This window comes from Thermobia domestica, chromosome 9 (assembly GCF_964235325.1).
Source record: "Thermobia domestica chromosome 9, izTheDome1.hap1.1, whole genome shotgun sequence".
NCBI lineage: Eukaryota > Metazoa > Arthropoda > Insecta > Zygentoma > Lepismatidae > Thermobia > Thermobia domestica.
The window spans coordinates 71,296,974-71,321,170 of NC_137462.1; the positions used below are offsets into that span (position 1 = coordinate 71,296,974).

General features: G+C 35.9%; 1 protein-coding gene across 1 annotated transcript in view; it reads left to right on the plus strand.

Moving 5' to 3' along the window:
• The window catches only part of LOC145660868 (uncharacterized), a 92,631-nt gene extending 70,354 nt beyond the window's left edge, over positions 1–22,277 (plus strand). Inside the window, exons 7-11 of the mRNA XM_081726297.1 lie at positions 9,581–9,699; positions 13,273–13,360; positions 15,354–15,504; positions 17,983–18,163; positions 20,512–22,277. Of these exons, the coding sequence (XP_081582423.1) occupies positions 9,581–9,699; positions 13,273–13,360; positions 15,354–15,504; positions 17,983–18,163; positions 20,512–20,675 (703 nt within the window). The 3' untranslated portion in view covers positions 20,676–22,277. The remainder of the gene's footprint in view (positions 1–9,580; positions 9,700–13,272; positions 13,361–15,353; positions 15,505–17,982; positions 18,164–20,511) is intronic.
• The last annotated feature ends 1,920 nt before the right edge of the window (positions 22,278–24,197 follow it).

Consider the following 24,197-nt stretch of genomic DNA (forward strand, 5'->3'; position numbering starts at 1 on the left):
TAATATTAGTACCTCAATACTTGTTCACCATGCGAGCTGGGATGTTACTAACAACTAAGATATACATGGAAAGAACAGCATTGTTCCTATTTTCACGTTCCTTCGTTAATTTATTTAGTTAATTTTACACCACTCAATTACGGATGTGCAAACCATTAACAACGGACCTCAACAGTCCCATGGTGCTTGAAATCTATACTATAAAATTGAAAGTGACTATTTTTGTGACTTAATCTTTTGAACCACCCGACCGATCTCGATCAAATTTTTGACGTAGATGAGGTTCTGACCTGAGAGTGTTTTTAGCTATTCACGTTGACGGTAGAACTTAGGGGAGGAGGAGTAGGGGGAATTATAAAAAAATTAATAAAACCTAATAACTCTGGAACCAAACGATCAATCTCGATCAAATTTTTAACATAGATGACGTTCGTGCCTGGGATGGATTTTGCCACTTCACTTTGACGGAACAACGTAGGAGATAGAGAGGAGGGGGAGATATAGAAAAATCAATAAATATAAAAATAAAAGTTACCATGTTCGTGATCTTAGGGAAGGGTAGAAGGAGAAATATATGAAAATCAATAAAACTTAATAACTCTTGAACCGCCCGACCGATCTCGATTAAACTTTCAACATAGATACAGTTAGGGACTGGGATGTTTTCGTCATTTCACTTTTACGATGCAACGTAGAGGAGGGGGAAAGGGATGATATATGTAAAAAAAATAATAAAAGTGACTCTCTTTGTAACTTTATCACGCTTAAACCACCCGACCGATCTTACAAGTATGTGACCATATGGTTGTCGCGCAAATCAGATGCAGACATACGCCATCTGATTGAGTATGAAAAGATATGGAGAACACAGAAATTTAAGGTGCTAAGGGCCATAGGGAGCGGAGCGAGGAAGGAGGAAACATTGAATGTCGGCAAAATTGAAGAAAGTCAGGAATGATGGGAAAAGTTAATTTCGTGCAAACAGGGAAAGAAAGTCAAGCAAAAGAAAGAAACTAAACATAACAAGGGCATCAAGGACGAAGAAAGATCATAATCAGGGTTGCCATCCGGACCGCGGGGTTGCCAGCGCTGCATAACATTGATATGGAAGATATAGCACAGTATAACAATTCATGCACAAGGAAAAATATTAGTAACACAAAAGACAATTGAAAAGACTCTGTACACGTGCGTAAAAAGGTTTAACAATAGTCGTGAGTGAATAATGTACATGAGGGAGGACAAATATAGACATGAAAGTGAAGGATGTACACATGATAATACAGAAACGAAAGTGTTTGGGAGCATCGTTCCATGATGATGATAATGATCGGTGTTCTGCTCGAAGGCAGGTTTTGATCTGAAGGTCCCTGGGCAGGATGAACCCATGGTGGTTTGCTATTGCCTTCCATGGGATGATAAATAATAACGTATAAAGGACGGGAGCTACAGTTTAACGAGGGATCCGAACCTTTTGTGTTCGATCTGGGATTTGCAAATCTTCCTGGAAGAAGTTTTGTGGTCCGATCTTCAGGGTAAGAATCGTGTTTTGCTTTTGGTTGACTTTTGGACTCCAAACAAGGATGACACACTTTACAACATGACAGTTCCTAACGGTGTTCAATTCTACAAAAAGCTGATTTCTCCGAAATGTACAGGCCTTATACAACCTGCTGATGTGTCCTTCTTTCGTCCATTCAAAAACATGGTGAAGTTTATCACAAATACGTTTGTGTTCTCCAGTATTAATGTGTGGCAACGTGAGAACTTTCTCCGCCTTCAGTCATTTGTTCATTACCAGTTTTCCTCTAGGCGATTCCAAAAGATGATACGCTTTGCGTTTTTCAAATGTGGCTACTCCAATGAACATCCTGGACAGTTTGAAACACCTTCCGCATATTGCTTTGAAAAAGGACTCACAGAGGAATGCTGCAGAGACGCGTGTGACCAGCTTGCTTTCATCCGCTGTGCTCACTGCGAGAAATGTTTGTGTGTTGACCACGCATTCATTCGTGATCTTCACGTCAATTGCAATTAAACTACAAATGGTGCGTACTGTTCTCTATTTTCCTCCATTTGTATATTTACTCGGGTGTAATATTATTCACTCACGACTACGTTAAACCTTTTTACGCACGTGTACAGAGTCTTTTCAATTGTCTTTTGTGTTACTAATATGTTTCCTTGTGCATGAATTGTTATACTGTGCTATATCTTCCATATCAATGTTATGCAGCGCTGGCAACACTGCGGTCCGGATGGCAACCCTGACTATGATCTTTCTTCGTCCTTGATGCCTTTGTTATGTTTAGTTTCTTTCATTTGGTTGACTTTCTTTCCCTGTTTGCAAGAAATTAACTTTTCCCATCATTCCTGACTTTCTCCAATTTTGCCGACATTCAATGTTTCCTCTTTCCTCGCTCTGCTCCCTATGGCCCTTAGCACCTTAAATTTCTGTGTTCTCCATATCTTTTCATGCTCAATCAGATGGCGTATGTCTGCATCTGATTTGCGCGACAACCATATGGTCCCTTACTTGTTAACCAAATTTTCACATAGATGAGGTTCGAACCAAATTTTCTGTCGAATCACTTTTACAGAACTTAGGGAGGGGGAGGGAGAGATCTTTAAAAATAAATAAAACTTAGTAACTCTTGAACCACCCGACCGATCTCGATCGAGTTTTCAACATAGACGAGGTTCGGGCCTGGAATTTTTTAAATATATTTTCACTTCGTCGGTAGAATCTAGGGGAGGGGGCGTGAAGGGGTAGATTTATATGTAAAAATAAATAAAACTTGACTTTTGAACCACCCAACCGATCTCGATCAAATTTTCCACATAGATTATTTTCAGGCCTGGGATAATTTTTGTCATTTAAATTTGACAGTGCAACGAAGGGGAGGGGAAGATATATGTAAAAAGTAAAAATGAAAGTGACTGTGTGACTTCATTACTCTTGAACCACCCGACCGATCTTGATCACATTTTCAGCATAGATGATATTCGGGCCTGGGATGGTATTTATCTATTCGCTTTGACGGTAGAAGTTAAGGGAGGGAAGGAAGGAGTTAAAAAATAAATGACACTTAATAATTATTGATCCAAACGATCAATCTCGATCAAACCTTTAACATAGATCAGGTTCGGGCCTGAGATGTTATTTTATCATTTTACTTTGACGGTAGAACTTAGGGGAGGGATAGGAGGGGGAGATATATAAAAATAAATAGAACTTAATAACTATTGGACCACCGGACCGATCTGGATCAAATTTACAACCTAGATGAAGTTTAAACCTGAGATAGTTTTTGTCATATCACTTTGACAGTGTAACTTAATGGTAGGGGAGGGGAGAGACATTTAAAAATGATCGAAAATGGCCGATATTAGTGTCGAATCCATAGTTTTCGGGGCTGCTGAGATGAACAGTGACACTTCTGATGCCGTTTAAATCCAAATTCAAACCCGCAACTTGGGGAGGGAGATATATAGATATATAAATTATCGAAATGACCAATATCAGTGTCGAATTCATAGTTTTCAGGGTCGCTGAGATAAACAATGACACTTCCGATGCCATGCCCTGCAACATGAGAATGGGAGAGGGGTATGTAAAAGTCATCGGAAATGATCGATATCAAAGAGCGCTTTACTAATAGTAAAAACTGACTGACTAACGGAACACATTACTACAATTTAACCTAGCGAAGTCTATATTATAAAATTGAAAGTGACTATTTTTGTGACTCTTCATCTCTTGAACAGGCCGACCGATCTCGATCAAATTTTTGACGTAGATGCGGTTCTGGCCTGGGAGTGCTTTCAGCTATTTACGTTGCCGGTAGAACTTAGGGGAGGGAGAGGAGGGGGAATTATAAAACAATAAATAAAACTTAATAACTCTTGAACGAAACAATGAATCTCGATCAAATTTTCAATATAGATGAGGTTCAAACCTGGGAAGTTTTTCTATCATTTTACCGTAACAGTAGATCTTAGGGGAGGGGAAGAGAGAAGGGGAAATATATGAAAATGAATAAAACTCAACTCTTGGACCATCGAACCGATCTCGATCAAATTTACAACCTAGATGAAGATTAAACCTGAGATGGTTTTTGTCATATCACTTTGACTTAAAGGTAGGGGAGGGGAGATACATTTAAAAATGATCGAAAATGACCAATATTAGTGTCGAATCCATAGCTTTCCGTGTCGCTAAGATGAACAATGATACTTCTGATGCCGTTTAAATCCAAATTCAACCCCGAAACTTAGGGGAGGGGGAGATAAATAAAAGTGATGGAAATGACCAATACCAGTGTCGAATTCATAGTTTCAGGATCGCTGAGATGAACAATGACACTTCCATGCCATGCTCAGCAACATGGGAAGGGGAGGAGGTATATAAAAATAATCAAAAATGACCGATGTCAAAGAGCGCTTTAGTAATAGTAAAAAGTGACCGACTAACGGACCATATTACTATTTTAAAATTTAACCCAGCGGAGCAGGTAATTGATGCTAGTAACATGCTAACACTGGTTCGTATTAAAATTGAGTTGTATTAATAATATTATTTTTTGCTGTATAGAGTTGAGCTTCTTAGCGACTAGAGCACTAGCTTTCTTGTCGTATTACAAGACAAACATTCAATTCTCATACGTACGATTTGGATCTAGAATGGCAGATCTGTAAGCGCCGCCAGGAGTACCAGGATCGAAACGCATTGTACCGATCTACGGACCAACGACCTGAATTTAAGGGCATAAATATTCAATTACTTATAGTTAATTATTAATGACATTTATACCTTAATTTACATGTATTTAGTTGGATTCTATTTTATTGTATCAAATGCTAGATTTATTAAGCAGGGACGTATCATCTGTAGAAAAAATCATGTCTACGGTTTCCATGAAATTCGGAAGATAGCTTACATACAGTGAGAAAGCAATAGCCCTAGAACATTGTCTTGTGGTATTCCTAATTTTGCTTCCTTTATATTATTTATTTTAAATATCTACTTTATCACGATAAGAAATATGCAGAATTTGTCGTCTTTTCAACAAATATTCACAACGTTTGAAGACAACTTCTCTAATGCCACACTTGAATAGCTTTCTTTTGAAGCATATTATAACAGTTTCAAATGTACACCTACTACAGAATAAATTTAATGTGTAGATTTTATTTTCAAAGAAGGTATACATTTTTGAACACAATCTCCTAGTGTTTTCCTTTTCCATATTATTCCCCGCATGTTTAATTTTATTACTGTTTAGTTGTATTCTATTTCTGTATATTCGCTTGGATAGCATTAATCGGTATATTTTTGTACTTCAAATATTATTCTTGAAAAGACTTTGTGAAGTTTAATTACTTTCTCTGTGTAGTTTTTTTTTTTTTCACCTTTTCGCTAGAAATTTTTATGCCTTTGTTGTACATGACTTACTTTCAAGATTACGTATAATTTTAGTCTTCCGAGGAAAATACTCTTAAGTAGTATAGTAGACATTGCTCTGAGAAAATAATCACAAAACCATATTACCAATCAATATTCTCTACTTTCTTTAGTCATTAATTGAGACAATGTAATTTAAAAAAAAAAAAACTGAAAATGAGCTCCTTCGTAGCTAAGTGGTTATCATCCGCGCCTTTAGTGTGGGAGACCCAGGTTCGATTCCCGGTGAGAGCTCATGTGGTTCGCATTCCAGTTAATCAGTAGGACCACGTCTAATATAGCCTGGATGCTAATGAGACACTAAACTGAAAATCAACTAAACTAAACTCAGAAACTGAAAATATATTATACAAATATGTTCTTTACAGTAAATAAACAAATATTTGTATGTGTGTGTGCGCGCGTTTTATACTTGAATTAACATATTTAAGGAATTAAATATAAAATATAATATTGTTTTAACAACAACAAATCAGTGTTGGGTAAGTTACTTGTAAAAATGTAACGCGTTACTTGCCCCCAAAAAGTAACTGTTACTTTACTTTTACGTCCAAAACTTTAAATGTGAAAAATGTTACTTCAATTTTCCATACTACTATTACTACCGTTATTATTATTATTATTGCACGTTCTGAATCGCTTTATGTAAATGCAAGGACAAATTTTTACTTGATATATGAACATTTTCATATAATGTTGTAACATTGATAAAATGCCATGCTGCGTTACTCGTAGGGATGGGCACGAGCGAGTTCAAGCGAGTTTTCTTTGAAACTCGATTCGACTAGAAACAGACATCTTTGAGCTCGACCCGAGAACGGCTCGAAAAATTTCCTCCAACTCGACTCGAATTAGGGTCGAGTTTCGAGTCGAGCCGAGCCAAATCCGGTGTGTAGTTTCGAGTACTCTCTTCAAGTATATTACATAGTCAATGTAACTATTATCAATGACACTACTACTACTACAACTTTTATTATTATTATTATTATTATTATTATTATTATTATTATTATTATTATTATAACAACACTGTATATAAACATGGAAAATAGGCGGGTTGTATTTGAATACTAAAAAACTAGTTGATTGTCAACCTTGGTAGTCGTGAAGTCTAGGAGTCAAGGACATTGTTCAGGAGCTTCTGAATTTGGGTAAAGGGTCTAGGTTGAGTATTCCGGTTCGAGCTAAACACTGTTAAAACTTATAGGACACTGGCCAAATATCTGCAAAACTGCTCGGCCCGGGTTTAGAATTGTCAACGACTCGAGCAGCTCGGCTCACAGCTCATTCACTATCGACCCGAACCGAGAAGTGAGCCGAGCCAACAGCTCACCCAACCGACTCGGCTAGAGCCCTCGGCTCAGTTGAGCCCAACCGAGCAGTTGGCTCATCCCAACCAAGCCCGCTCGAGCCATCTTCTCAGTTGAGCCGAGCCGAGCTGAGCTTGTTATAAAAAATCTCTTGTGGTCTCGCTATCGAGACGAGACGAGATGCAAGCAGTGTCCCCTCGTGAGCAACACTAAAAGTATTTCATATTACTGCTTAGCTTACATTTCTCATGGCTTTCGCTTTCTAGTGTAATCAGGCCATGATTTGAAAACGAGTTAAAACGAACGAGCCATTTATCAAACTCGACGCGAAAAATTGAATCGGCTCGGAACTCAACTCGAGAATATTACCTTTGACTTGACTTGAATTCGAGTTATTTGGTCTAGGAATTAATTCGTGCGGTTGGTACGCACACATTGAAGCTGTAGTACAAACACAAAATACATAAATACCTTAAGAAAAATATTGTCCATCGCTAGCCACCACTTTCGCCCATCTGTCAGGCAATGTACGGATTCCGTGGCGAAAGAAGTCCTCATCCTTGGAAGCGATCCAGTCAGAGACCCATGTTTCGATATCTTCTGAAGTAAACCGCTGTCCAATCAAATCGTTGTTCATGCAATCGAACAAGTAGTAGTCCGAAGGAGCAACGTCTGGTGAATACGGCGGGTGGGGTAAAACTTCCCATCCGACATTTTCTAAATAGGTTTTGATCGGTTTTGCGACATGTGGGCGAGCGTTATCATGTTGAACAATAAGTTTATCATGTCTGTTCTCCCATTCTGGTCGTGTTCTGGCCAGAGCTTGCTTCAAACGCATTAATTGTCGTCGATAACGTTCTCCATTCATAGTTTCACCCGGTTGCAGCAGCTCATAGTACACCACACCTTTCATATCCCACCATATGCACAGCATAACCTTTGCACAGTGAATATCTCGTTTTGGTTGTGATGGACCTGGTTCATCTGGTTTCACCCAGGCCTTTTTTCGTTTAGGGTTCTCGTAATGGATCCACTTCTCATCACCCGTAATAATTCGATGCAGAAACCCCTTTCTACTCTGTCGTTGAAGCAGCAATTCGCAAATGGTTTTTCGTCTTTCAACGTCTCTGTCTTTCAATTCATGTGGAACCCAATGTGACATCTTTTGAATCATTCCCATGGCTTTCAAGCGTTTGGAGACTGTTGTTTGATCAACGCCTAATGCTGCTGCAAGTTGTTCCTGCGTTTGACACGAATCCTGCTCGAGCAATGCTGTCAATTCTTCGTCTTGAAATTTTTTTGGCTGTCCAGCTCGCTCTTGGTCTGCCAAGCCGAAATCACCACTTCTAAACCGTGCAAACCATTCTGACACGTTCGCTCAGCTAGAGCATGGTCACCATACACTTCCACCAAAATACGATGACTTTCAGTCGCACTTTTCTGCATGTTAAAGTAATGCAGCAGGACACCCCGCAAAAACACTTTATCAGGCACAAATTGCGCCATGTTCACTTAACTACAAACTGGTGTTGTTGACGCTTTAATCCACTGCCCTATACTACGAACGATACGCGATGACAGGGGTTTGCAACACATGTGTGGATACACGGAACTGTGGGACGCTCCGTTCGTTGCGCCATCTCTTGTCCACCCGCACGAATTAATTCCTAGACCAAATAGAAAAAATGGTTGCTTATTATTATTCTGCTAAACTAATTATATAATAATAACAATGTTTTTATGTAAAATTAAAAATACAGAATATAAAGAAACATTACACTACGACTAATACAGTGAGAACACATGAACTGGGGGTGAATCAAAACTTGCCAGTAACTCTAAAATCGATATATGCTTTTTAAAGCTAGTTTCAAACTCCATAATCAACGGGACTCTAGGATAAGCAAACTGATCTGAAAGAACTCCAGTATTACATAACATCAGCAAACTATTTTCTAGTAGCCTAATAAAGTAGGCCTACTCATCAGAACACAGTTTATTCATATTAATCCCTTACTGTATATCGTTAATTATGACACGCTAGTTGTTGATAAATATTTTCCTCCGGGGCACTTCAGACACTACTTTTAAATTCTGTCTACCGTCATCCTAATCTCTTAAGAAAAAAGTATTCTTTCAAATGTTCGAACGGTAAAATATTTTCGTTCTCCATCTTTATAAAAACAACACCAATCAAAGTAAAATAGACCATCGGTATCATTGCACTCCTAGTTCACTCACTGAATGTATTGATTTGGAGCTGTCAAAATCTTCCAGGTGCTTGCAATCAGTACACGTGATTTCACTGAGGCTGTCCTCATCTAAAAAAAAAAAAAAAAAAAAAAAAAAAAGTGGCACTACGAACTTATCTGTTTCTCTGTGGGTCGGTGACTGTCGGTCACTGATATACGTAGTTCATGGCCCATTGCTTCATTCTGAGAAATTCACTTACAGGAAAGAAACATTTGTTCCCCCCATATATATATATATATATATATATATATATATATATATATATATATATATATATATATATATATATATATATTATAGTTAGTCATCCGAAATGTAACGCGAAAAAAGTAACGCAAACTATGTACGTTACTTAAAAAATTGTAACGCGTTACCGTTACAGTTATTTTGGAAAAAAAATAACGCGTTACTAGGAAACGTTACTTAAAAACTGCAACAAATCAATAGTGAATGTTGACATTGAAAAGCAAATATTCAAAAGTGTTTGAGGTCTTGAATTTCAGAAAATTTATATTCAAGTGTTTCCTTTCCAGTAACCAACTGCTTGTTGAAGAGGCATAATGAGTTTAGAAGTATATTTTGATTTGCTGTCGCAACCCTCAAGAGTGGTTGTTTTGTTTCTGAAGCTGAACAACATACCGTTTACACCGAAACCAACTATTTTGAGAAAAGGTAATTAATAAGTTTTTTTTCTCCAGTTTTTCCTTTTTAAAGAAATTGCAAAAATGAAATGAGAGAGTACAATTTCAATGTAAGTTTCGTATAAATATAAAATACCACTCATTGTCAGTAAATAGTCAATGGTTTTGATATTATCTTCGTTCTTGCTGAATTCTTTATTAAACCTATGGTATCACAATTGATTTGTAGACAATACGAAACATTTTGACAGTAGAAATTATTCCAATATTCCCTCGTATTGACACTGAACACCACGTACCTCATATTGATAAACAATGCAAACGTATTTCAACACCAATACTGGCAAGCAGACTATGGATATCATTGTCACCATAGTCATATTAATTTACATTTGAAATGTTTAGTTTCTGAATCATATAAACGTCTAGGATTTATCATAAGAACAACAAAATCTATGACTGACGTTTCTGCAATCACAACTTTGTATTACATACAAATTTTTACGGAGTAAACTTGAACATGCTTATGAAATTTGGAGCCCTTATTTTCAAACTCACATTGATGACTTAGAACGTGTTCAGTATAAATTTCTTTGTTATTTGTATTTTACAAAGTACAATAGATCAGCTAAATTAAATAGAGTATCTTATTCTGCTTTGTTGTTAGAATTTTCCATGCCTATGCTAGTAACTCGTAGATTGCACACACAAAATATTTTATTGTATAAGATTATTAATTATTTTGTGGAAGTGCAAGATTTTTTGCAATATATTAAATTAAATGTTAAATCTGTACGTTTAAGATTACATATACCATTTTCTATAAGCAGGTCAAATATCATTCAACATCAACATTCGCCAGCAATTAGATTGTGTAATTTTCACAATCAGTTAATCGTGAAGGGTATAAAGATTGATTTTTCTATGCCTAATGCCAGTGGCGTGGCGTGACACTTTCACAATTGTTACCGGTTGTTGATATTACAAGTATCTCTAGTTTTTCAATATCAGAGGGAGCTCCTCAGTGGCTAAGAGGTTTGCGTACGCGCCTTTGGTGCGGGAGACCCCGGTTCGATTCCTGGAGGGAGCTCATGTGGTTCGGATTCCACGTTAATCAGTAGGTCCACGTCTCATATAGCCTCGCTGCTGAAAAAGGACGTTAAACTCAAAATCAACTCAACTCAATATCAGAGAATCTAGTACTCTTTTTTTTTCTTTTAGCGTTTCAATCATTTCAGACTATAGCCATTGGCAACAATTTTTTAGGGGGGAGTAAATCCCACGTCATTTACCTTGATCTTTTTGAAAAGTGTGGCTCTTCAGGTTCTTCCATTTTTTACTAAATATAAACGAAACCGTCTCTCAATGATCTTAGGTATTCTTCAAGTCATTTATTATTATTATTATTATTATTATTATTATTATTATTATTATTATTATTATTATTATTATTATTATTATTGTGCAAAACTTACATCATGAATTTCCTTCTGATTCACTTTCTTGAACAAGATTTCTTATTTTGATCCTTTAACATAAAACAGTTCAAGTAAAAAATTGAAGTCAAAACTTTAAAGGGTTTGGTAGAATTTTGCTGCACGAACTCTGGTTTGAGAATCTCATTCATCAATGTTTTCGTCATGGATTTAAAGAGTCCTAACAGTTCATTTACTTCTATAGTTCCACCTTGTGTTTGAGACTGTTGGGATATTTTTGTTGACTGGGCACAGGCCGGTAGTCAGCCTAAAAATGTAGGGGAGACGGCTGAAATTAGGGGGGCCCGATCCAATCTTTTTATAGTTCATCACCATATTATAGTTAATTTGCAAGCCTACCGTGAAAATTTTAGGGGGGCAGCAAAAATTTAGGAGGACCCGGACCCCTAAACCCCCCTGGATACGGGCTTGTGACTACATAGTCCAAAGCATTTGTTCTTTTTGAAGACTGCGAGAATAAAGAAGCAAGTCACGACATAGTTAAAAAAAAAAAAAAAAAACTTACACCCTTTTGTACAGTCAACGGACTTTTCTAACACTAAATTAAGCCTATGGACATTACAATTAAAAAAAAAAAATAGACTTCTGTAAATAGACATCTTTATTTAACAAGAGGCTGCTGCTTCCTACCTCACCAACCATAACCGAAGCTCCATCGTATGTTTGAGCAACAAGTTTTCCGTAGACTGAAAACTAGTCAGACTGTCAAACACAATTTGGGACAGTCAAACTACGGTATGATAAAGACGATTGCACAGTTCTTTTTCAACACATCAAACTGCAACAAAGTGCAAATTCAACTAGTAGGCTAGATGCTAGAGCTGGAAATTTGCTGAATCAAAAGTATTCTATACTAAATTAAAAACAATATTTTCAACTTAATTAGCATAAATCCTAAATAATAATAAATATACGAATTAGAAGGAGCGTTGGGAAACATCTTTAATTCTCTCTAATTATCATTACTATGAAATTGTATACTGTTAAGACAATGAAATAACTTTACGAATACGGAAATTACAGCCAGGTTTCCATATTTGGATTAGGAAGCAAACGAAACAGTATAGTTGAATCACACTGCCAGCTCGATCCTCTATAGCGAGAGGAGAGCGAGTAGAATAAACATGCTGATGATATTCTAGATTTTCCTTATTTTGACAGGGAACGTTCCTGTTTTTTCCTGTTCCACTCAGCCGAACGGTAACATAAGGGCCATTCCGAACGTCCAAATACGAGCGCGCAGGATGCTTCTGGCTGGCACGCTGAAAGGTGCTTGTGGAGTGAATGACTGCTATCGGGGTTCGCGTTACCTCTGAAATCTACGGTATCAACAACACTATGTTCCTATTTGGCGCTGGCAGTGTAAATGCGGCCTAGACCGTCCGAACTTAAAAAAAAAAAAAGAAAAAAAAGAAAAGGAAAATATGTAAATATCTTCCCATGTTGATGATGAAATTTAGACATATGAAAACAACGAAAAACTGTCGTATTTTTACCGTTACCGCCGGTAACAGCGGTAATATGCACTACACGCCCCTGCCTAATGCTCAATATGTATCTATAATTCGAAATTACTATAGGTAACAATGTTCAATGTAACAACGTACTTTTAACTTTATATATCAATAGTCACTCTTGTATTTCCATCATTACCTCATCATTTTTTAAAAATTTTCTATGTATTTACACATATTTTGTATTATCCTTATTAGTTCTTTTCTACTTTTTGTATTCCTAGCATCATTTCTTCGTATTATATTCTTGTATTCACATATCTTTATTATAATTTGTCTTGTATTTGTAGATTTTTCCTAGAATTTTGCATACTTTCTTTTATTGTAATTTAGCTCATGTATTCTTTTATTTGCCACTTGTTAAATGGAGCATATAGCTCTGTCAATGGCATTGAAATAAATAAATAAATGTCGTGAGTTACCATTGGTGTCATCAGCAAATAGAACACATTTATTAGGCAACATTTCTTTATTATGACTACACTTTTGTCATTTCCTAGATTAGTTAGAATAGGTAAATTTACATGCTAACTTAATCTTGTAGCATTATTTTCTTTTTCTAAAAAACGCTGATATTTAGATGATTTTTTACAGGTGACCATCTCACTGAAGAGTATAAGAAGATTAATCCATTTCAGAAAGTCCCTGCAATTGTGCACAATGGATTTGCATTAACAGAAAGGTAAAACTGCTACACACAAACGCACATACATTTTAAGAAATTAACATTTGATACTCCTTTTCCAGAGTAGATTCGTATCTTGATTCGGTAACGATTGTACTAAATGCACTGAACATATACTATTAAATATATAGGCATTAAAAACCCATCTTTCTCTGGCTAAGCGTAACGGCATCCTTAATTCCAGAAGAAAAGTTACTTGACATCTAAGATAAATCTTTAATGTCCCAAGGTTATGCCCTTTACGTTAAAAGAGATGAGTGATTAATGAAAGTGAATGATTGTAAAAAAGAATACTCTAAGTGGAATAAACATGTCAGAGGAAACGGAAGAACCTCGAGAAAACACGGATCCCCCATATTCACATCATTGGGATCGAACCAGGGATCCCTCACACTAGAAGTGAACGCTTTATCCCTGAGGTACCGTGCTCGCTATTGGCTGATATCTAGTTTAAGGTCATATTTGCGTAATGAGGCTATATGAGATGTGTGTACATATATATCCCTCAGCAAAACCAAACTCATTTTCGAATATAGTTTCTACGGGATTGTTAGTTTCTCGTAAAGGATTTATGGATACTGTAGTTCAGTGATAGAGAGGTTTCCTCTGATGCTAGAGTCAAGGTTGGACTGCAAAGCATATGCATTTGTAGTGGACATCATCATGCCCGTGGTTCTCTTTGGGTTCACTCGGTTCTTCCAACATTTTCATTTCGTTAAATATCGCTTTCACTAATCATCCCTCTTCTTTAGCCTAAAGGATATAATCGTGGAAAGTCAAACTAAGTATTTAATCTCATTTATATTTACAGTGTCTGTGTACACTGTGTGAAGAGCGTTGGTTTGAATTTTTAATTACAGCCACGGATCTACATCTAATATAGCCTACTAAACGGCGTGACAAACATCTTGGCATTTGAAGGCGGCACTCCAAGTTCCCTTTAAATGCTGCTAGCAAATGAGAGGCCAACGGTATTGTCACGTTTATTTTGCACACATCCACATCTATCTCCTGTCACCTGATCGCGCTGTAGTTTGTCTGCTTAGCCATAGCCACACCCCTTAGCACTCGGCAATGTCGCGCCAGAGCTTGCGTCTTATTCGTTTAGCTGAAATGCCAAGATGTTTGTCACCGGCTTTAGTATCTAGGTGCTATATATTTCTTGCGTCCTGGCAACACCGTTCCAGTACAGAAAAAAAGACGTGGGTGTTGAAAGAAAAAAAAGTGTCGATGTCTGCTATCAGTTGCTTGGTTTATATTTCCGTTCATACTAGTGACGCGACTCAATGGCTCTGTGTGAAAAGAACATAACAGATGATAGTCAGTACATGAACGTTAAAATTAAAGATTAAGCGTGCTGCAGTACGTGAATGTTTCTATTATTTTGGTAGGAATTCGCGGATCTAGCCTAAAGTTGGTATAATAGACAAATGCTATAGTGATATCAATGATCTCAACAGGACTCCCGTGTAAAATCCATTATATATTATACAAGGTGTTCAAAAACATACCATTCACCTACAAGCACGTTTGACCACTACAAGCGGTCACACAAGTAGCTGTTAAAACAGGTAGATGGTCATACAGATGCTGAATATGTGTCTGGGTTATGATATCCCATGCTCACTGTCTTGACGTAGCTGGGTCGTTACCAGAATCATAACAGCCAGGGGCCGACCCACCTTGTCTCACACGTGGTCGGTAGGAAATCGGTCCGGAGTCTAACAGGCCATAGTAAAAGAATATACCAAATAAGACACGCTGATTTTCACTACAAAATAGGGACATATTGCTCTATTGGGAAATAGGGTTTCCACTGTCTTTCTTGCAATCTTTGATATCTTTGATGAAATCTTTGATGCAATCGATTTTTTTTTTCCTATTGTGAAAATATTTTTCAGAGCAGCTTTTGAATCAGATTCACTTGTCTATTTTAGCTTTCATAAAGTGTTTTCCAGCATTTTTATTCTTTATTTATTTATATTTTTAGCGTTGCTATTCTAAGATATTTGTGCCGTGAGTTCAATGTACCTGAGCATTGGTACCCAAAAGACAGTCAAGGCCAAGCAAGAGTGGATGAGTACCTAGAATGGCAACATTTAGATACAAGACGAAATGGTTCCATGTATTTTCTAACAAAGGTATATTTTACAATTATTGCAATAGTTTAAAAAGATAATTCTTGATAGTAAAGATCAGGGGTTTTCAAACTGTGCGGCGCGCCACCCTTGGGAGACGCCAATGGTTGTAAGGGGAGGCGCGAGGAGTTAAAAAAAAAGATTCTACAAAGGAGCATATTTATAATCAACAGCGCAAATCTGTCTTCAACATTGGGGAAGGGGGGACGGGTAAGACCTTTCCCATATTATATATATACACATTCTGAGAGGGAAGGGAGGAAATGAGACTCATATTACGGTAGATGAATATGATTTCCGAGGTGAACCTGTTGTATATTATAGGGCCTACTTATCAGGCGACGTAGATAAAGTATTGGTACAGTCCGCAGCAAAAACCTACAACATGAGCATGTAAGTATTGCAACATGAGTATATATTTATATATATGAGGACGGTTTGATAAGTCAGTACAAAATTGAAAACTACTGCATTTTCATGGATAACATTATTTTGTTTTTCAACGTAGTCTCCTTTGAGACTGATACACTTCATCCAACGCTGCTCCAGTTTGTTGATCCCCTCTAAATAATATGATTGGTCCAACTCTGCAAAATAGGCACTAGTTGCTGCAACCACCTCCTCGTTTGACGAAAATCTGCGTCCCGCCAACCATTTCTTCAGATCGGGAAACAAGCAGTAGTCCGAGGGGGCCAAATCTGGCGAATAAGGGGGATGTGGAAGGAGTTGGAATTTTAATTCCATCAATTTTGCGGCTACAATGACAGATGAGTGCACTGGGAAATTGTCGTGTTGGAAAAGAGCTTTTTGTGGGTCAATCGTGAACGTTTTTCTTCCAGCTCAGTTTTTAAACGGTCCAATAACGATGAATAATATTCACCTGTAATAGTTTTCCCCTTTGCTAAATAGTCGATGAGGATTATGCGTTGAGAATCCGAAAAGACAGTCGCCATCACTTTCCCGGCTGAAGGAACGGTCTTCGCCTTCTTTGGTGCAGATTCCCCGCTGGCAACCCATTGTTTGGACTGTGCCTTGGTTCCAGTGTGTAGTGGTGTATCCACGTTTCGTCCACAGTGACGAAACGGCACTTTGTCCTGTGGATTCCGTTGAAACAGCCGCAAACTGTCCTGGGAACACCTCACACGATTTCGTTTTTGATTCACTGTGAGCAATCGCGGCACCCATCGTGCGGATAGCTTTTTCATGCCCAAGTGTTGATGCAAAATATTATGTACCCTTTCACTAGAGATGCCCATAGCACTAGCAATCTCACGCACCTTCATTCGTCTATCATCCATGACCATATCATGGATTTTCTCAATGATTTTTGGTGTAGTGATCTCGATAGGGCGTCCAGAACGTTCACCGCCACTTGTGCTCATATGGCCACTCCGAAAATTTTGAAACCACTTATACACTGTTCTAATCGAAGGTGCAGATTCACCATAATGTTTATCTAGCTTCTCCTCCGTCTTCTGAGGGGAAATACCTTTCATAAAATAATGTTTGATCACCACACAAATTCTCTTTCATCCACGTTTGTGAAACTTACTCGACTTACCCAATTTAACCGCATGTCAAACAGAGAGCACTGAACAGATCTGGCTGCCACTTGGTGTATGTTCTTCCAAGAGATGTTACTAACTGACAATCACCTCGGTACGCATCAGTGTTGCCCTCTCTCGGACTTTGCACGGACTTATCAAACCGCCCTCGTATATGTATATATATATATATATATATATATATATGTATATATATATATATATATATATATATATATATATATATATACAAAGAAAACCTCGTTGAAAATTATCCTTTCTGAATATGCAGTCTCACAACAAATGTATACAGCACAGAGTTTGTGAAACTGTGTTCCTAATTTTCATAATACTCTGGAATAAATTTCCATAGTCTAAGTAAAGCTACTACTGAAGTATAATTTGAAGCCTAACAGTAAACATTCTGTGACTGTTCACACCTTTTAAAATCTATTTTCCTTGACTTCTGACTTCCTCTGGTCAAAGTCAAATTCTTTCGTATTCCATAATTTTTCTTGACATTCAGGAAGGCGTAGATCTTATTCAAACTGAAATTTCTTCATATCTATAACCGGTGCTAATAAACAACGATTGGTCTCAAGCTAATTGTTTCCAAATGTACAAAATTTTCAAAGCATAAGAGTTACGAGTTCGCATCATACTGAATTTGATTTCCTATTACAATAGGATGTATCTTACTTACCTAACTAGGTCTGTACCGTAAATAGTGACATAAGATTTCATACTTGTCTTTACCAAGTGAGATCACTTTGTTTGTTTAGCTCTTTGCTCGTGTTTCATTATAAATGAATTATGAAAGCATAAAATATATAATTACTTTTTTTCTTGTCTTTTCTCCCTTTAATGTCAGTATTGTGTTACTCCAAGAATCGCGTCTTCAGTGGCTGAAGAGGTAAAATAACTTTTTTTTTTTTAGTTCCTTTATCCTATCCTCACAAAGACACCGGCTAATCCTGATCGAGTTGCCGAGATGAAAGAGAACTTAGAAAAGAGCGTTGGGTACATAGAGGATGTGTGGCTTAATGGAAAACCTTACCTAACTGGAGATAAGATTAGCATAGCGGATCTTTTCGGAGTCTGTGAATTGGAACAACCACGTAAGTATAAAGGAAATATATACATTACTACTAAGTTTAATTGAATTGATGATGTTTGAACTAACACTTATATACAAAATGGACTCCTGATTCTGATGTTTAAAAAAATAACTTAAAGCAAGTTGGAACTGTACGACCCGAAACACTAATCTGCTCAAAACACTTCTATCTAAACGAATCTAGTCAAATTCATCTATATTTCGTATGCTTATTTGCTGTTCATCATCTGGGCGGGATAAGAATGAAGATCTGGGGGCTTCCTGACCATTTTACGACAATAGTATACAAAGCTTTTTCTTGCAAAGTATGTGTATTGTGTAATTTAACTGTTAACAGAATAAAAAATTGTCATTTGTAAGTGTGATTCAAGTTGAACATTTATTGGGACTTGAACTAGGTTTTAATTTTAAAAAACTTTGCAAGAATGCTTAATTCTGTACTTTTAATCACCATCTTGCAAGCAATTACCCATTGCAATATTTAGTTTAGGATTAAGATTCTAAATTACAGTACATTTCGGTGTCTTCGATATCTATGGTCTTTTAAGCCCATCACGTGTGAGAGGTGACGCCCTCGTCGATGACAATACCCGCGAAAGTGGGGAAAGAGAAGAGGAATGGGATAAGAAGGCCATTGCTTGAGAACTTTATAGTAGGTACTATCCTGGCATTTGCTGGTGTGAATGAGAAAAACCCAGGAAAAACCATACTCAGATGGTTGGCCTTAAAAGACTTTTACAGCTTTCCGACTGAATGTTTCCGCCAGGTTTTACCCATGACCACTCGCATGAAAGAAAAAAAAAATGACCTCAAAAAGAAAAATGGGGTCACGAGAAAAATTACCTCCAAGTTGGAATATTTATTTATATTCCAAATTTGAGATCACTTTTCCAGGAATCTCATAGACGAATGTTTAAAAATAGCTTCATTAGATTCAGCATTCTCACCATAGTATAAAAAGTGCAAGTAACAATGTACCGAAGCGTAGGCACTTTTACCATTGACGTAAGTAGTACTTCAAAGATCTCAACTTTGAGGTCCTTTTCCTCGAGACCCCACGGACGGGTATGTTTAAAAATAGTTTCACTGGGTTCAGAATTCTCAAAATAATATAAAGAGAGTAATTAGAAAATTATTCAAGCATGGGCACATTTTAATAATGGCATGATCGCTAGTTCTTTATTGAAAAGTAGTAGTTTAAATCTGATAATAAGATAGTTGAAAATCTATGTCCATACTTACAAACGAAGTATAGACCGGACAAATTTTATGAAATTTTAGCTTTGCACTAATCCGTAAAACAGAAGTTGGAGAAGCAGATAAATATTTTTAAATGTGTTTCAATATCTCAATGTTTCTAAGATTTTCATGTATTGCAATATTTAAAGTGAATATGCTTTTTAAAATCGTTCTGAGCCCAGGACCCTCTTGTTCCACATTTCTTCAATTCCGACGTCGTTTGGAATGTTTAAGGTTAAATATCACCAAAATTCTAGTATTCCAAACTACAGATCTGGCAAAATAAGTAAAATGGTAACTTTCTCGTTTCTATGTTTACGGATGACTCCTGATAATGTGCTATGCTTACCTAATGTAATCCAGCTTTCCCACAGATGTTTGTAAAGTGTTTTTCCTGACTTCCCCTGACAAAAGTTTACCTATTTCCCTGCAAAAGTTTATTTTCCATTTTTTCGTAATCCCATTGATTTAGTTAGACACTTGAAAAATATAACAGAATAACAAAATACAAAAACCACGATGACCCAATTCAAGTTCTTAAACTGGAGAAATGAAAGGGCTAAGCCACATTGATATTTTATAGTTTGTAGTTTGTAATATTAGTAGCAAAACTCACTCCATTCTGAGGGTTCTCCAATACATATTATCCTATTTTTTCTCTTCTGCAATTCTCGTCTAAAATGTAAGAATTCGTAACCGTTAACATTTACGAAGAGGTATTCGATTTAAGTGAAATGTCTTCTCAACATGTAATATATGAAATAACTAAAATTTATTTTAAGTACATTCTTATGTATATCCAATCCTTTGAAAACGTTTTGGTATATTTCTAGTTTTCATTTATGAAGTAAGAAACCATCATGATAGTTTCAAGTTTTCACACTAATTATGCAAATTATAATTGTACATAATATGCAAATTGTACATAATTATGTACAATAAGATACGTACTTCTGCCTAGTTTTACTTATTTTAATCTTAATATTTCGCTCACTTCTGCTTCTGTGAGGAAATACTACGATTGAAAGAAATAAAACTACACAAAGGTACATAAAGTTAATTACTTTCTTTATTATCATGATATGTACTTTTATCTGTACCTTTCCCTAGGAATGGCTGGTTATGATGTAAAGGAAGGAAGACCCAAGATTGCTGAGTGGATGGAAAGAGTAAGAAAAGAAACTCAACCGCATTATGATGAAGTTCATAAGAATGTTAATAATATGGTAGAAAAGTTCGGCGGGAACCCTCCTTCGGATCTGTCGCAAATGTAACATTAAAATGTCATGAATGACAGAAAGAAAGTTATTTCCATAATATGCTATATGTACGTTGCCCTATGTATGGGCTTCTTAAGTAACATTTATGTACTTTTTGAAGCATTAGAATTATGGTGATTTAATTGTAATGAAATTCCAAGATTTTATTTGGAACATTTAAGGTATTATTAGTATTACACAAAATATTCTTCAAAATGTTATTTAGATATACATATACCATTGTATTTTATATATATATATATGAATGAATGAATGACTGGATTTTGTATATACTTTAAGATGAACTTTTTATAATCTAAGAATCTAATAACTGTAACACATTTTTCTTTTTAAAGTAGAAGACATAATTCTCCGGTAGAAGTTATATTTTTCTAATAAAGAATGGGTCAGTATTCCCATTTCAAACGGAGAACGGCAGTGAAAGGAAAACGGGTGAAAAAAAAAAAAAAAACAGGAATGAGGATTCGCGTAAAGCAATTTATTACATATTTCACATTAATTAAAATATTGCATCAATGCTGACCAACCAGTCGCAGTAAACATTTTTACCCAGACTGGGCAGCCATCCTTTCAGAAATGCGGGTCCAGAGACATTTGAATGCTGTCACATCGGTGCAGGTCATACCCAATTTCATGTATTCCAGTTTGCGAAGCATCCAGGATTTCTCAATTGTGTAAGTAGTCAAACATTTCTTTATGATGACAAGTTTACTGATGGCACCATCTTCATCGATTTCTTGCCAGATTAAGAATTTAGCTCGAAATTCTTCTTTCCGCTTCATTTCGCAGTCTGCAGAGACATTCACTGCAGAAATGTCATTCCAGAACTGTCTGGAAGTAATGTAGAACATATGTTTCATCATCCATGATGAATTTTTCACCACCCGTTTTCACAAGGAGCCCCATGATCATGTGCAAGAAAAAAGTCAATGATGAGATTCCTTGCGTTTGATTTGTTACTGTTTTCCCGCAGGTTTTTGTAACCTTGCCAGTTCGACAGCTGACTTCTTAATGATCTACTGACAGCAGCTCCAGTTATGGGTGTCTATGCTTGTCACCCTATAGCACTTCTTTCAGGACAAGAATCTCATTCTTTAAGCATTATTCTTATAGGAAGAAGACTAGATTTATGGGTACAGAAAAGTCTTTATAATACACACTATGTATTCTAGTAAGTGGAAAGTTATAGACAAAAACTCTTTCGGTTGGATTAGTTACAGTTGTAGAAGAAATGTCTTTATAAGATTGTTGCCATGATGCGGTCTTTACATTTTGCAATTATAAACTGTATCATTTGATTTTTGTGAAAGGTAATAATGCGATTTATTTCCACTCATAATGCTATTTCATTAATATATACTCATACTATTGTAAAGTGACTCGTGAATGCCATATGGGAAAAACAGAATTAAGAATATGACGTATATATAAAATACACGAATAACTGAAATTGAGCTACCCCAAAGATAGTAACGAGATGATTATTCACGTAAAAAATGATATGCTTGATTTAAATTATATTAATCTTTGCTATAGATAAATTGTATTTTGTTTAATATATTCAAATGCTTAATAAATCTTTCTTATTTATCTTTACAGGGTGTCTTTTGATATATACAAATTGCATCCCTTATTTCTGAAGCATAATAGCATTAATTACATGTGCTTTGTCATTTCGAATTCGAGTTCTTTACTTATTTAACTTGCTTCAGATTTATCTCAATTCTTCTTATTATTTTTTTTAATGGAAAGTATTTAGTAGAGTCTCTTATAAAACAAGTGTGTGCTCAGTTAGAATAAAAATCCTACTTCTATTCTTTTATGATGTTCACTATCATGGATAATCGTTTAAGTTATTTTGAGCCGTACTCCGTTTTTCTCTGATCATCTACTAAGTATTAAAATAAAATTTCATTCAAATGTTTTAATAACATGCAGAAAAATATTTTAATACTACAATTCTATTTGTGAAGATTTTCTGCTATTGACAAAATATTATTTGCAAGGCTGATAATAATACTATTATCTGATTTTATTTTAATTTCATTAATATATAGGTTTAATTTAATGCGTTAGAAACAGTCCTGTTCTGTAATATTATATATATATATATATATATATATATATATATATATATATATATATATATATATATATATATATTACAGAAAGAGTTGTACTACATTCTCGTATCTTTTTTGATTCTTTCAAACCTTTTACTGAAAGCTTAAGAACAAAAATGTTCTTAAGTAGCTGAATGGAAGGATTAATGAAAATTGCGTTTGCTAGATTTTTTCCAAACGATATTATATTTGCTTATTTATTGTCTAAACTGGAGTTTTCGAATTTAACGACGTTTATTGTGTTTAGTATCCATTAGTTTTAGAAGCTTATTAATTTAAAATTTAATTAGATTTTTCGTTAAAATGTTGGTTTAATTGTACAGTGTATTCATTTTGTCTTTTTTTTATTTTTGTTCGTTTTTCCAAATACAAAAATTTATCACCGAAATTAAAATATGACAACGAAATTTTTAGTACTTACAAAATACCAGGATCTAAATAATGTTTTCATGAGATTTCTGTTTCACATAGGGTACTAATGTTGTAATAGTAGAGCAGAACTTATAAAAATCAAATTGTTACAATTGTGTGCGTAACTCGGGAACCCAAAGCCTGGATAATGTAATATTTCACATGCTAATAAACAGATCAAAGTCAAAAACCATGTCAAATTTGATCTCAATCGAATGAATTCAGTGTATGAGTTTTTACTTTTGAAAATATAGCGCAAAATTCACCGTCCATAACTGGGGAACTCAGAGAAAAATCAAATGAAGGACAAAAATTATGCCAAATTATAGGTTACACTACGAACTTACAAATGGCTTTTACTGTGATTCTTCTGTATTTTTTTCATAGTATATGATGAGTTCAGAAAGCACTGACAGACTTGTAAGATTTCTGAAGCAAGCATCTATATTTATGTGGATTTTACAACGAAACCACAACTATAGTAAAAGCAGAATGAATGAATGAAATGAAATCTGAGTTTTACGTCCCACGGTTATGCCGGTTAGGCTAAAGGAGACGGTGATGATGAGTAATGAATGAAATGGTGGAATGAAGAAAATAGGAGGAAACGAGAGAGCTCCGAGAAAACCCATGCACACGGTGTTTGTCCATCACAAACTTCACTTGGCGGGGACTGGGATCGAACGCGGGACCCCTAGCACCAGAGGTAAACGCTCTACCACTGAGCCACCGCGGCCCCTATAGTAAAAGTAGATTTCTAAATACCAGTGCTTACATTTGTCATGTATAGTTGAAATTTTGTGACACGTACTATTGCAAAACGTTGAGGTCTACACTAGTAGTATAAGACGAGTTTCATTATTGAAACGGACCCTTCTTTTTCAGTACGTTATGAAAGTAAATGACGTCGCAAATGACTGTAAAGACGTCATACTGTAATGACTGTAAGAACAAGAATTACTTGGAAAAGGATATGACGAAA